Consider the following 13,963-nt stretch of genomic DNA (forward strand, 5'->3'; position numbering starts at 1 on the left):
GGCTGTCCAATGGCCGGCAAGCAACTGCCTCACCTGAGAAGAGCGCAATGATAATACCTACATGGGCCAGTAAAGCGACGTCCTCCACAACTAGACTGAAGAACAAAAGGACAGCAACTTGTCTGTTCCCCTTCCCTGATTCCCCAATAAAAATCTTTAAAAAAATGTTAAAAAAAAATTGCTAATGCAACATTATAGATGATATAGCCGTGATGGAAATGGATGCCAAGCGGACCCCTTTCCCCAAGTCCGAAGGCCACACTTAATCCTTAGAGGGAGAAGTTCCTGGCAAGGAGGCAAATGGCTCAATCTAGACTTGGCTCTTCTTGTGGAAGAATTAATAGCAACTAAAACCATTTGCTAAGCGCCTACGATATGCAGATATTGTGTAAAGCACTTTAAATGCATCATCCTGTTGCATCCTCAGACTCACCCTGCCCATTTTACAATGAGAAAACTCAGAGGGGTTCAGGGTTACCAGCTCAAGATCATCCAGGTAGCAAAGGGCAGAGCTGGTGTTGGGACTCACCCACCTGTCTTGGTCTCAAGTCACTCAAGCCTCATGGTGGCCTCCCAGACGGGGGCACCACCCCAGTGCTTCTCAACCATTAGCGCTTCAAAAATGCGGGATCCCAGGAGTGTCTGAAGGTAGGGCCTGAATCAGATCAACAGGCCTGAGCTGGGGCCTGGGAACCTGCATTTTAAAAAAAAATATTTTATTGGGGAATCGGGGGAGGGAATAGTGTTGGGGAATTGGGGAAGGAGAACAGACAAGTTGCTGTCCTTTTGTTCTTCAGTCTAGTTGTGGAGGACGTCGCTTCACTGGCCCATGTTGGTACTGTGATGATTGTGCTCTTCTCAGCTGAGGCAGATGGGTCGCCGGCCATTGGACGGCCACTCATGGCAGCTCACGCTGGCTGCCAGCCACTCACGGTAGCTTACAGCAGCCCACTGGCCCATGTGGGATCCGAACTGGCGGCCCTGCTGCTCAGAGCTTGCACTTCCAAGCCAACTCTTAACCAGCGAGCCACTTGGCCGGCCCCAGGAACCTGAATTTTTAAGAAGCACCTCCATCCACTGCCAGGTATTTCTTGGTAGATGTGTTCCTCAGTCTTTTCTCAGTAACAACAGCCTTACCACTGCACATGTCCTAACGTGTTTGCAGTGCTCCCTCTAAATCTCAGCAGGGATCATCTGCCACCTAGTGTTTACTGAAGACACAAGATGCAAGGATCTGGCATCCTCGTCACACTTTAAACTAGAATTTTCTACCAGGCCTCGAAAGAGCCAATAGGCCATAAAAGGGATGAAGCAATTTGAAAACTAGAAAACACAGGATTACTATGTATTTCATTTCTCCTCTTCATAGACTCGATAAGCATATACTATGTCTACTACAATCCAGGTGAACTGACCGTGTCTGTTTTCTGGTTTTTGATGCTTTGACATCTGGCCTCATCCTGGCTCACCATCCTGGACCGAGTGACCCTACCCCTCAACCTACAAGCCAGTTAAAAGGCACCAAATCCTCACTAACCAACGACTCTGTGGCTGTGTTTTTTTAGAAAATCAAAAGGCCTTTTTATAACGTTGCATCTAAAATTATTTGACTAAAAGTAACACATGCAATTTAAGCCTAGCAATCATCGCACAGGCTTGGGAATTCCTATAAAGTGAGAAAATTTAACCTAGGAGCTGTTTTGAAATGTAATGAAATCTTTATGAATACAAAATTTAGCAACTGATGAAGTTGACACATTTTTGTAGATGTGGAGACATTTGATAGAGTATTAATTCTGATTTTACAGTTTTCTTTTTGTATTTGTGGACGCGATAATTCTTCCTCCTCCTCCCTCCAGGCCTCACATTTTACAGGTCTCCCGTAAACCACGAGCACCGTAGGCCCTATTCCTGCAGGGCCTCCCTGTGCCTGTCAACACTTATTAAGCACTTACTGTATGCCAGGAGCAATTCTGAGCTTTGTAAGTATATTAACTAATTTAATCAGAGCAGAGACTCTCTACGGTAAATATTATTATTCCCTTCTTCCAGTTAAGGAAGCCAAAGCAGAGAACTAATAACTCCCTGCGGGCAGACAGGCAGGTTGATTCCAAGCTATTTGGCTCCCGAGCCTGCCTGCCCAGCTTCTACCCATGGTTCTCACTCCTGATACCTAACAGACCCTCTACCTTTAAAATTATTTTTGTGACAAAATAAACATAAAATGTAACTTTTTTTTTTTTAAGATTTTTATTGGGGAATTGGGGGGATGGGAACGGCGCTGGGGAATTGGTGGAAGGGGAACAGACAAGTTGCTGTCGTTTTGTTCTTCAGTCTACTTGTGGAGGACCTTGCTTCACTGGCCCAAGTTGGCACCATCATTGCGCTCTTCCCGGGCGAGGCAGATCAGTCGCCGGCTTCTGGACGGCCGCTCACAGTGGCTACTGGCCGCTCACGCTGGCTGCTGGCTACACACGGTAGCCCATGGCAACCCACTGCCACAGGGGCTGCAGCCTATGCTGTCGCCGGCGAATCACGGCAGCCCAGCTCCAGGTTGAGCTGTTGTTCAGCATCTTAGCTGTGGAGGGCGGTCACTGGCCCTCATATGTGGGATCCAAACCGGGGCCCTCGGGCATCCCAAGTCAGTTCTTAACCATCGCGCCACTCGGCCGGCCCTAAAATGTAACCATTTTTAAGTGTGTGGTTTAGTGTATTCAGCACATTGACACTGTTGTGCAGCCATCGCCACTATCCATCTGCAAAACTTTCCATCCTACCAAACTGACACTCTGACCCCATTAAATACTCTCCCCCCTCCCCTCCCCAACCCCTGGCACCACCATCTACTTCCTGTCTCTATGAATCTGAGTCCTCTGGGGACCTTCTGTGAGTAGAGTCACACAGTATTTGTCCTTGTGTGTCTGTCTTAGTTCACTGAGTATCATGTCCTCAGGGTTCATCATTCATGTTGTAGCAGGTGTCAGAATGTCCTTTTTAAGGCTGAATATTATTCCACTGCATAGGTGCCCCACATTTTGTTTATCCACACCACTACACACCCATTAGGATGGCTATTATAAAACAAACAAAACCAGAAAATAACAAGTGTTGGCGAGGATATGGAGAAATTAGAACACTTGCCCATTACTGGTGGGAATGAACAATGGGGCAGCTGCCATGGAGAACCATCTGGCCATCCTCAGAAGTTAAACACAGAGTTACCGTCTGACCCAGCAATTCCACTCCTAGGTATCTACCCAGGAGAATGGAAAACAGCAAGTAAATACATCTACACCCATCTTCATGGCAGCTTTGTTCACAGGAGCTAAAAGATGGAAACAACCGAGTATCCATTAGCAGCCCCTCTTATAACAAGTATTTTGTTCGACCTCCCTTTTCTCTCCTGAAATAGAAATCCTAGCAAATACAACCTAACGACACACAATTTATAAAAAAGAACAACCCAACCAGTATGATGCCTTATCAGATACAAACAGATGAAAGAAATAAAAAGGAGGTCCGATACTGTCTAATCCAGCCAGTAAGTGCTGGGCATAAGCCCTGATTTCGCCCCGAGCATGATGAAATTCTCGCGAGGGCCTATTCAGACTGCGCCAATCACAGATGGACAGAATCAGTGGGGAGGCATTTAGGCCCCAGCAGCTCTGCTTACAGAAATGGTGAACAACTCTCATTAAGGTTCTGGACTGAACGATGAGCAATTCGCTCAATTTACCCAGAAGTTGCATCCCTGGAAAAATCCTTAAGTATGAAAACTGTCAGGAGTACTATTACGGAGTGAACTGTGCAGAGTACTATTACGGAGTGAACTGTGCCTCCCCAAATTTATGTTGAAGTCCTATCCCCCAGGACCTCAGAATGTGACCCCATTTGAAGACAAGGTCTTTCCAGAGGTAATGTGTCATTAGGGTGACCCTAATTCAGTATGATTGTGTCCTTATAATAAGGGGACACACACACAGGGAGGCTGGGTGAAGGAGGTCGAGGTGGGGGTGATGCTTCTACAAGCCAGGGAACACCAGAGGTTGCCAGTGATCACCAGGAGCTGGGAGAGACAGGATACACATTCTCCCTCACGGCCTCAGAAGGAACCACGCTGGCCGACACCTTGATCTTGAACTTCTAGCCTCCACAACTGGGAGAGAATGAATTTGTTTCAAACCACCCAGTTTGCAGTACTGCTACAGCAGCCCTAGCAAACAAATGTATTTTGTGTCTCTATATATAGAATAGAGCAGGTTTTAGGCCCAGCTAGCTAGAAAGGGGCTGTTCTCAACCCAGGGGCTAACTGAGGGACTGGCCTGCACACTCAATGTCTCCTGAGGCTCCGTCAGGCAGCTTGGTGACAGTGCCCCAGCTGGGACCCCTGGCCTTGTACTCCAGGACACCACTCAGGCCTGCCAGAGCAGTTGCTCCATTGCAGCTGTATGACAACATCTGCTAGCTGGTCTCATTCACAGCCCCAGGCTGAGTGGCTTTCCTCATCCAACATACAAAGCCTGGACCCCAATTTCTAGTCTCTTACAGCTTGCAGAGACGGGCCTCTGCGCAGGCGACAGCATGCCACACGGGACTCCGTGTGCAACAAGGTGATGGGATCCTGTCAATCTGTCACTGGAAAATGACTCTACAAGCCCCTGCGATTGGGGAAGCTTGCAATGTATTTATTTGCAGCAATTCACACAGACAGGGCACCGAGGCCCACCCTTTAACATTCCAGCTTCTGAGGCCAGCTGGGGAGGATTTTCAGATTGCTCTTTTAAAACTAAACAGCCCAGGGCCGGCCGAGTGGTGCGTTGGTTAAGAGCTGGCTTGGGACGCCAGAGGGCCCGGTCTGGATCCCACATATGAGGGCCAGTGACACTGCCCTCTAGAGCTAAGATGTTGAACAACAGCTCAACCTGGAGTTGGGCTGCTGTGAGTCGCCGGCGATGGCGTAGGCTGCAGCCCCTGTGGCAGTGGGCTGCCATGGGCTACCGTGTGTAGCCAGCAGCCAGCGTGAGCGGCCAGCAGCTGCAGTGAGCGGCTGTCCAGAAGCCAGCAACTGATCTGCCTCACCTGGGAAGAGCGCAATGATGGTGTCAACTTGGGCCAGTGAAGCAACGTCCTCCACAACTAGACTGAAGGACAAAAGGACAGCAACTTGTCTGTTCCCCTTCCCCCAACTCCCCAGCGCTGTTCCCATCCCCCAATTCCGCAATAAAAATCTTAAAAAAAAAAAAACAACTAAACAGCCCAGCGTGTGAACACAGCATACTCGGAGAATTGGCAATTGTTCAGGGGGCCTGTGGGGTGGCTGTCCTAGTTACAGAAGGGAGGGAATTGAGGTTCCCAGCATGTGGCACGCAGATTAACTCTTAGCACTGCGGACCAGGGCCAGCTCTGGTGGGAAGTGAGCCCTCCCTCCCGCCCCCAGCCTAGCCTTGTGGCCACCAGGCTTGCCTCACTTATGAGGTGATGGAATTAGCCCTTTGCTGCCCCAACACACCTGCAGCCATCCACTCCCTGGGCAGCAGTTCTGCTTGGGTAGTTTCCTCCTCCCAGAGGAAGAGATGTGCCTCGCTGTGGTGTCACACTAGAAGGGCCTGATCAGGGCTGGTGCACAGCACCTCCGGCCAGCCAGGTGCCTTTTCCAGACGTCTTTAATGAAAAGTGGAATGACCTCTATCACAAATAAGTAAATTTCACATGTGAATTTGCACTTCTAGAAAAATGGCTGCATCGGGCACCCTGGGCCCATGCCAAGCAGGGGCTGCCCCTTCAGAAGGGCCAGCATGCTCTGGATTGCCCCAGCTTTGCCCAGAGGCTAAGGGCAGCTGCGGAGCACGTGTCCGGCCCTCAGCCAGACCCCCAAACTGCACACCATCGCTAGCCGCTGGTCCGAAACACCCTGGCACAAGAGGTCAAGTGGCTGGTCAGGGGCTCGGCAATGCACACATACCTCCCCTCACTGAAGAATACTGAATTCCCATCCCAGTTCTGCCACCTATGGGCTCCAAGGCCTCGGAGGATGATGTAAACCTGCCCCATCTCTTGATCTCTCCGGTGGGGAGATGATGCCTACTTCATCGGTGGTTGGGAGAATTCAGTATAATGAGCCAGCAGTTGCCACCTGCGTGCACAAGGGTGCCGCTGCAGGTCAGTTGTTCTCTGCTCTGTAATAACCATGATACACACGCCCGAGTGCGAATTGTAAACTTTTATTAATGGAAAATGGAATGCCTCGTTAACAGAAACCTTGTCTTAAAAATTGCAGAACAAGAACACACTTATTTAAGAAAAAAAAAGTGAGTTCACATTGTACTGAGCGACAACATGGTGGCAGGATTTGTTTTTGTTTCTTACAAGAGTCCACAAGTTCAAGGTAACTGGCTGGGAGGTTCAACAGTGTGTCTGCCTACCTGAACAAGCGGAGGGAGTGGCGTTCAGTAGCGGCGGGTGAAGTGGGGGTGNGGTGGGGGGGTGGGACTCTGCTGCCCCGGTCCTGGCCGGCCAGTCCTCCACCTTCCAGTCCTCCACCAGGCACCACGTGGCCCTGGGAATGCCCACCTTGTGCAAAGCTGCCTCGCCTAGGAACAAAGGCACACATTTGTCCCCTTTGAGTGCAACGGGGCGCACACAGCTCTGCAGCCTTTAGGGCCCGCGTGGTTTCCAGGTGAGAAACATCCTATCAGAGACTACATTCTGGGTCCCTGGAGAGTGTTACTTGGACAAGTTGCCAAGAGCTACTTTTGGGGTTTGTTTTCAAAACATTCAACCCAGCAAGTGGATAAAACATGCAAAAAAGGGACAGGAAGTGAGGAGCAGGAACAAATCAATTTTATCCAGGGACAAAACTTCTTACCCTGACATTCCACCCCGATTGGCCATGTGCCCTGGTCCGGAGGGCCCAGACAGGACCCTCTCACCACCTGGAAAAGAAGAAAAGTCTGCAAACACTCCCTTCTTGAAAGCCTCCGGAAATGCTGGGGGGAGGCTGGCCTCTGGAGAATTCTGAGACCATGCCCACCACCCTGGAAGCTTCCCCACCCGTGGGCCGGAGTTGGCCCGTACCTTGCCACCTCGCGTGTTCCCGACCCGCCGTGCCTGTGTCCACCATGCCCGGCCAGGCGCGATCCTGGTGCTCTTCTAGCCTCTGACTATGCTCCGTCCAGTCACGTCCACCCCTTTAATGAAACAAAAAAGATATGCAATAATCTGTGTGCCTCTAGGGTGAGGCTGTGCATGGCTGATCGTGCCCTGTTGTCAAGGGTTTCCAGGAGAAGTGGGTGAAGATGGGAACAGATACTTCGCCAAAGGTACACGTGTGGCCAGTAAGCACACAAGTGTTCAGCACCATGGCATCACAACCACACGCGTGAGACAGGTGAAATACCACCCCACCCCCTAGGACGCCTCTTATCAAAGACAGACAGTGACAAGTGCTGGTGAGGATGTGGAGAAATAAGCGTCCTCACAAACGGCTGGTGGGAATGGAAAGACACTGCAGCAGTTCCTTAAAAGGTTAAACTTAAAAGTGACTACGTAACTCAGCCATGCTACTCCTAGGTATTTACCTAAGAGGATTAAATTCACACAAAAATTTGTACTTGAATGTTAGCAGCACAATTCATAATAGCCTCAAAGTCGAAACAACCCAAGTGTTCATCTATCAACACATGAATGGATACACAACACACGGTCCATCCATAAAGGGGAACATGATGTGACCACAAAAGGAGTGACACTGCCACTTGCTACAATGTGGATGGACCTTGAACACACGGTGCTCAGTGAGAGAAGCCAGACACACAAGGCCACACAGTGTTTGATTCCATTTATGTGAAATGTCCAGAACAGGCACATCCACAGGGACAGGAAGTGGGTTTGTGGTTGCCAGGGGATGGGGAGAAGGATGGGGGGTGACTGCTGAGGGTGACAGGGTTTCTTTTTGGGGTGATGAGAATGTTCTAAAATTGACTGCAGTGATGGATGCACAACTCTGTGAATATACTGAAAGCCATCAAATTGTACACTTTAAATGGGTGAACTGTATGGCATATGAATTATATCTCAAAAAAACTGTTTAAAAAAGAAAAATGTTTCAGACCGAGACTATGGGAGATTAAAATTCAAACATGGTCTCAATGAGCAGGCAGCAGCAGCAGTCACCACAGCTATCCAGGAGAGCTTTCTAGACCCAGGCTGACCCTCGGTTGAGTGTGCTGGCCGCTGAGCTAACCGCTGCTCAGAGGCCCAGGCCCAGGAACTCGCCCCCCACCACAAGACCTGTCTGTGAGGGCAAATGCAATACTGTCTCTCCCCACCCCAAGTGAAACCCGAATGCATGTAATGTCTGCTAGCAGGTGACAGCAGCCCAATCCTGCAGTGACACTGCTCAGGGCTGTCTCCTGTTTGAGGATGAGTTTTCTCATTTAAGTTTCCCACAGGTACTAAAGGAAAATGGTTTAAATGTTAAAGGACTGAGTACTAAGTAGGTCGCTCAGGAAAGCACATTTTTCATTAATTTCTCAGACTGGCACTGCAGTCTTTGCCCAATACCTGAAACCCCCACTGAGAGATGCAACAGAAACTTCTGGTATCCATGACCCTGGCCTTCAAAATGCCTAACATCAACTTTGGGTGTGTGTGGGTTGGGGAGGGAAGCTTTCCACTGTTCATGGGGCAAGGCGTCAGGGCTGTCTCCTTCCGCAGGCAGGGGCCCCGTGATGGAGACGTTCACATTTGGGGTGACACAGGCGACCTGGCAAGGTACCCATGGCCGGTTCACTTTCAGAGGGGCTGGTTCCTGACCAGGGGAGGGTGCCCGCCCGTGTCGTGGCCTGCCCACTAACCTGGGTGGAGGTGGCAGTCCCCGGCTCTCGCTCATCCTCTTGTCGGAGCCATAGCCCCCCCAGCCATCTCGGGAGTCCCGGCCGTGGCGCTCTGGTGGTCCTCCGTGGCCATGGCGGTCGTCTGAGTAGTGCTGGAAGGCACAAGAGGGACAGGGCGACTCTAGCCACGTCACTCCTGGACAGGCCTGAGGCCGGCCCACTGTCTGGGAGGCCGGCCCACTGTCTGGGAGGCCGGTCAAGCTGTATACACTGATGTGAGCCAGGGTGTGGCTCTGCCCAGGCCCCTACCCTCCTGAACCTCGCTTTGCTGGATGCTCTGCTTGCGACCCTGACAATGCCACAGGAGCCCTCTGCTTCCTGAGCCCATCCTTGCCCGAGAGCTGATTGCTCCTACAGCTCCATCACTGGCGCCACACGAAGCACCAGTGCAGGCCTCTCCTACCCTGTGAACATGGAGAGCCTGTGCTTTACGGTGCTTGATGGCTCTCCTGAAGGGTCTACTAAGAAGTCTTCCCTAAAGAACTGGGACCATCCTCCTTGCTGATGACAGGAGGATCCCTCCCACAACCCCCTGCTCTGTCACCAATCTATGGAAGTGGCATAGCCCCTCACTAGCTGACACCGGAGGCAGGTGTGGAAGAAAAGAATGATTCAGTATCCCCAGCCTACCAGTTCAGGGCTCAGGAATCAGGCATGGCTAGTCAGTGACAGAGCCGATTTAATGTTGTCTTAGAAAACACACCCCTATTTTAAAAACCACAATTCTGAGGTCCATTCCCCACTTTTCTCATGGCAGGCTCTCTGCTTTTCTCTGAGCCGACACCGTATGCACCCCTGATACCCTATGCACCCCTCATGGGGTATCAGATTACCAGAGACACTAGGACATACCCCAGCATCTGAAATAGAGGGACGTCCTAAAACATGAACTAAATGACCTCCTAACAGGCCACTAAGCCCCATTTTAGGTACTGTAGGACATCCCACAGTCCAGAGACTCGGGGGCACTCTAAACAAACACATAACAAGTGATACTTGCAGTTTCTGCTGGATCAAATGAAGCAAGAACCAGCCCTACGTATATGAACACACAGACTAGCTCAGCAGAAAATAGGCAATTTCGTGCACTTCTACTCGCTGGCCATAACAGGATGCCCACCCTGACACAGAGCAGGTGCCCTGGGGCTGGTGTCTGGGTGTTACTCACCTGCCCATCTCGCTCTCCCATCACTGATCTTGAACCTTCCCTCCTGCAAAAAGGAAATATCTCAATCTAACGGCAGCTGACAGCATCTTTCTGCAGGCCCCATACAAGAGTTCCATGAATGGGGTACTTGTATTTCCCCACATTAGAACTGTAATTTACTGGCCTGATTTAAAAAAAGAAAAAAAAGAAAAGAAAAAAAAAAGAAAAGCTCCTTTTTGGCCGGGACCGCCATCTTCCAGTAATTTGTCAAAATGACCAACACAAAGGGAAAGAGGAGAGATACCCACTCTATGTTCTCTGGGCCTTTTAGAAAACATGGAGCTGTTCCTCTGGCTACATACATGCAAATCTACAAGCAAAGTGATATTGCAGACATCAGGGGAATGGGCACTGGTCAAAAAGGAAAACCCCACAAATGTTAGTTACCATGGCAAAACTGGAAGGGTCTACGATATTACCCAGCATGCAGTTAGCACTGTTGTAAACAAGTTAAGGGCAAGATTCTTGCCGAGAGAATTAATGTTTGTATTGAGTATATTAAGCACTCTAAGAGCCAAGACAGCTTCCTGAAACGGGTGAAGGAAAATGATCAAAAAAAGAAGGAAGCCAAAGAGAAAGGTACCTGGGTTCAACTGAAGCGCCAGCCTGCCCCACCCAGAGAAGCACACTGTGTGAGACTAATAGAAAGGTGCCTGAGCTGCTGGAAATCCATTCCCTATGAATTCATGGCATAAGTGTAAAAAAATAAAAGACCTCTGTATTGTTAAAAAATAAAAAGCCAGCTCACATCTTTCCCTGGGAGTGAAATCAGATCCTAAGGAGGTGGGAATAAGGATTTTATTGAAATCCCTTAGAAGAAGGGGTCTCAGAAACAGAGACCCACCCCATGAAGCTAAGGCCTCATTTACCTGTGGTCTGTTGACACTATTATACACTAGTCAGAGTAAGAGAAGCTTCAAAAAGTCCCCAACCTCTGGTTTGGCCCAACATACGTGATTCACACCAAATATCAAACCAACTCCAGCCATAATGAATTAAATGAGTGACTTCTCAGCCTCCTTTCCCCTGTTCTCTCTTCCCTTACGGAAGAGCTAATGAATGGTGAAATGGCTCCGGGATGTGAAGCCCAGGGGAGCCCGATGAGATTTCTCCCAAAGAGAGAATTCTTCAACTGGAAAAGTGAGGGCTGTCTTTCTAATGAAGTAGACATAGTTCTCATTAAACAAGGCACTGTTAAAAAAAAAAAAAAAGGGAAAAAAGGCCTTGGCAAAAAAACCCACCCATTCCTTCAAAACACAGAGAAGGCCCAACTAGAACTGCCCCACATTCTTTGGTCAGTTCTCTTTGTAGTTTGTTGGCACAGAAACCCACGCAGGTCAGTGAGCCCCACAGATGTGGCTCTAGCCCACCCTGCCTGCGCCAGCTCAAGGGGGGGGTGGGTCATGCTCCTTCTTGAAACTGCTTCCTCGTCTGTATTAACAAAGCCCTGTGATTCCAGGGGGCCTTGTGCGGGAGCTGTGAAGCCCAGAAACTGGGCTACCCCCACAAGAACTGAGTGTGTGGGGGGTGCCGAGGCTCAGGTCCTGCCCAGGGTCCCATGTGTCCTATGTGTGCAAAGGACAGCATATGAAATGAGCTCCGAAGGGCATTTCCTGCTAAGGAATTCGCAGACGTTGTCATTGACCACAGATTCTAACACCCGCTGCTAAATCCCACTGTGGCCAGTCAGAGTCACCCACCAGGACTCTATAAGTAAATCAGACATTAAGAGACCTGTCCCTACTGCAGGAAGGGGGCGGGACACTGACCTGTCAACCACGTGGTCCTGGTACTGGCCCCGGTCACGATGGTCAAAGTCGTGGAAGCGGTGGTCATACCGAGGGAAGTCCGGGCGGTACCTGTCCTCCATGGCCACACGTTTTCCTTCTGGCCAATAGACATCATCTCGCCTGTTGTAAAAAGGATGCAAATTTCATTTATGAAACAGAATGAGAGGGAAAAAAGGAAGAGAGTGGAGGTGGGGAGGGGAGCTCTCTCTCTCCAGACCCAGTATCATGTAAAATGTCCTGCAGGGTTAATCTCTAAGCATTCAATCATTATCACTTTGATTTGATAAATTAATATACCCCAAACTACCAAGAGGCATATGGGTATCCTCATCTGACAATCCTGAAAAACGGACTGCTGTGAGCTAATTGTGTCACGAGGCTGCTAATACCTTGATTCCCACCTGAGCTCAAATGCAAGTGAAATGAAACATTTGATTCTTCGGGACTGGCATTCTGAGGTGCCACATTTTCCCCCTCATGTCTTCTATGGTAACCTGAACCTCCCTCTGCGTTTTTTGCAAAAAGCAAAGGGAATTACATCGGGTGCATGTGAACTACATATAGCTCAGGGCAGCATCCAATTATCTTCTTCCTGATTTTTACCAGAAAACTAGGCTCATGGGTGATGGGGTGATGGGTGACCGTCAATTAAGCAGCTCAGAGAAGCTCGAGACCAATAAACCTACTTTCTAACAAGAAGGCAATGTCCTTTTCCACAGTGCCGAATCTGATTCTGTGCCTCTCCCTCCACAAGGACACACAAGACTAAGAGGCAGATGTGGCCACCGTGGGCCTAACGCACGCTTGACCGTCTCCTATGACAAGCACTTGGAGGGCGATTATACTCCAACAGGAACCACAGTTCAGATAATGGGACAGCCTATGCGAACCCCTTCAGCAAGTGGCAACTCTCAAGTCTCTTGGAAGAACTCAGTTGAGAAGAGTTGCACAACTACGAGATCGTGACATTAAACTAGATGTACTGGAGGTGGTGGTGGGAACGAGTTCTGGAAAAGCATCTGGATTCTGTGTTAAATAGCCTTGATTCTCTACAGCCAGGTGGGCGGAGCAGCTATTGGAATGGGAGGACTCGCACCTCTCAGCCACAGGTGGGTCAGGTCCTTACCGGCCGTCGCTGTGGGGCCTCCGGAGGCCCTGCCGCCGCTCCTGCTCATAGCGCAGCTGCTGGTGCTGGCGGCGCAGCTCCTCCCTCTCGCGGTGGATGCGCTCCTGCTCCTTCCTGCGCTCACGCTCCACGCGCATGCGCTCGCGCTCTAGCCGCTCGCGCTCCATGCGCTCGCGCTCCAGGAGGTGCCGCTGGCACTCGAGATCCAAGCGTTCTCGGTGTAGCCGCGCCTTCTCCTTCCAGGCCTCCAGGCGCTGCTCCCGCTCCCGCTGCTCCCGCTCTCTGCGGGGACACGGCACAGCCACCCTGACTTCCCACCATGGAGGCCCCTGGCTATGGAGGCATCGCTCTCCAAAGGGGCCTGGACACCTCCAGCTGGCCAGTCAGGGTTTTGCACATGTTCACTGGCTTGGGCCCAAGACTGGGCTGCCACACACCAGCTAAGAGCCAGCAGGTGCTAAACTCACTCCCACTAAGCTGCTTGGATCAGAAGCCCCAACCTCCAAACTTTCCCTTTCTCAAAAAAAGCAAACCAGAGCTGGGCTGGGAGGGAGTAGGTGACAATGAGACACAGAGCCTCAGGTCCAGGCCAGGAGGACTTGGCTCAAAGGTCCCCAAATGAAGCCACATGTCATTAGGAATAAAAGTAAGAATAGCAAAGGGTAAGTGCTGTGCATACAGAGAAAACCCTGGAGAAGCTATTACAGTAGCTTTCCTCCAGGGTGAAAGGTACTTTGTTGTGAGTTAATGCTGTATAGTGAGCCGTCTCTTTTTCACACCTCTCCTCTAAAAAGGCTGTATTTTTGGGCCAGCCGAGTGGCTCAGTTGGTTAAGAGCTCGCTCAAGAGTGCGAGCTCTGAGCAACAGCGGTTCGATGCCCAGTCCGAGCTGAGCTGCCGCTGAGCTGCCAACAGGCGCAGGCAGGATGGCTCAGCTAACAAAACAA

General features: G+C 50.3%; 1 protein-coding gene across 6 annotated transcripts in view; it reads right to left on the bottom strand.

The window, feature by feature from the left end:
* SAFB2 (scaffold attachment factor B2) overlaps positions 1–13,963 on the bottom strand; it is a 47,682-nt gene that overhangs the window by 2,944 nt on the left and 30,775 nt on the right. For 3 of the 6 annotated variants that reach the window (XR_002125236.1, XR_002125235.1, XM_019653360.1), the window contains exons 15-21: positions 13,018–13,299; positions 11,871–12,011; positions 10,063–10,105; positions 8,856–8,986; positions 7,075–7,187; positions 6,866–6,932; positions 6,423–6,590 (exon numbers count right to left, since the gene is read on the bottom strand). Coding sequence is in view for 3 of the 6 variants with exons in the window: in XM_019653360.1 (XP_019508905.1) it covers positions 6,423–6,590; positions 6,866–6,932; positions 7,075–7,187; positions 8,856–8,986; positions 10,063–10,105; positions 11,871–12,011; positions 13,018–13,299 (945 nt within the window). In the remaining 3 variants the exon portion in view is untranslated. Of the gene's footprint in view, positions 1–533; positions 695–6,066; positions 6,134–6,422; positions 6,591–6,865; positions 6,933–7,074; positions 7,188–8,855; positions 8,987–10,062; positions 10,106–11,870; positions 12,012–13,017; positions 13,300–13,963 lie in introns of those variants that run through there. The other 3 variants (XM_019653361.1, XR_002125237.1, XM_019653362.1) reach the window with 3 other exon arrangements.

Source organism: Hipposideros armiger, unplaced genomic scaffold (genome assembly GCF_001890085.2).
Source record: "Hipposideros armiger isolate ML-2016 unplaced genomic scaffold, ASM189008v1 scaffold_202, whole genome shotgun sequence".
NCBI lineage: Eukaryota > Metazoa > Chordata > Mammalia > Chiroptera > Hipposideridae > Hipposideros > Hipposideros armiger.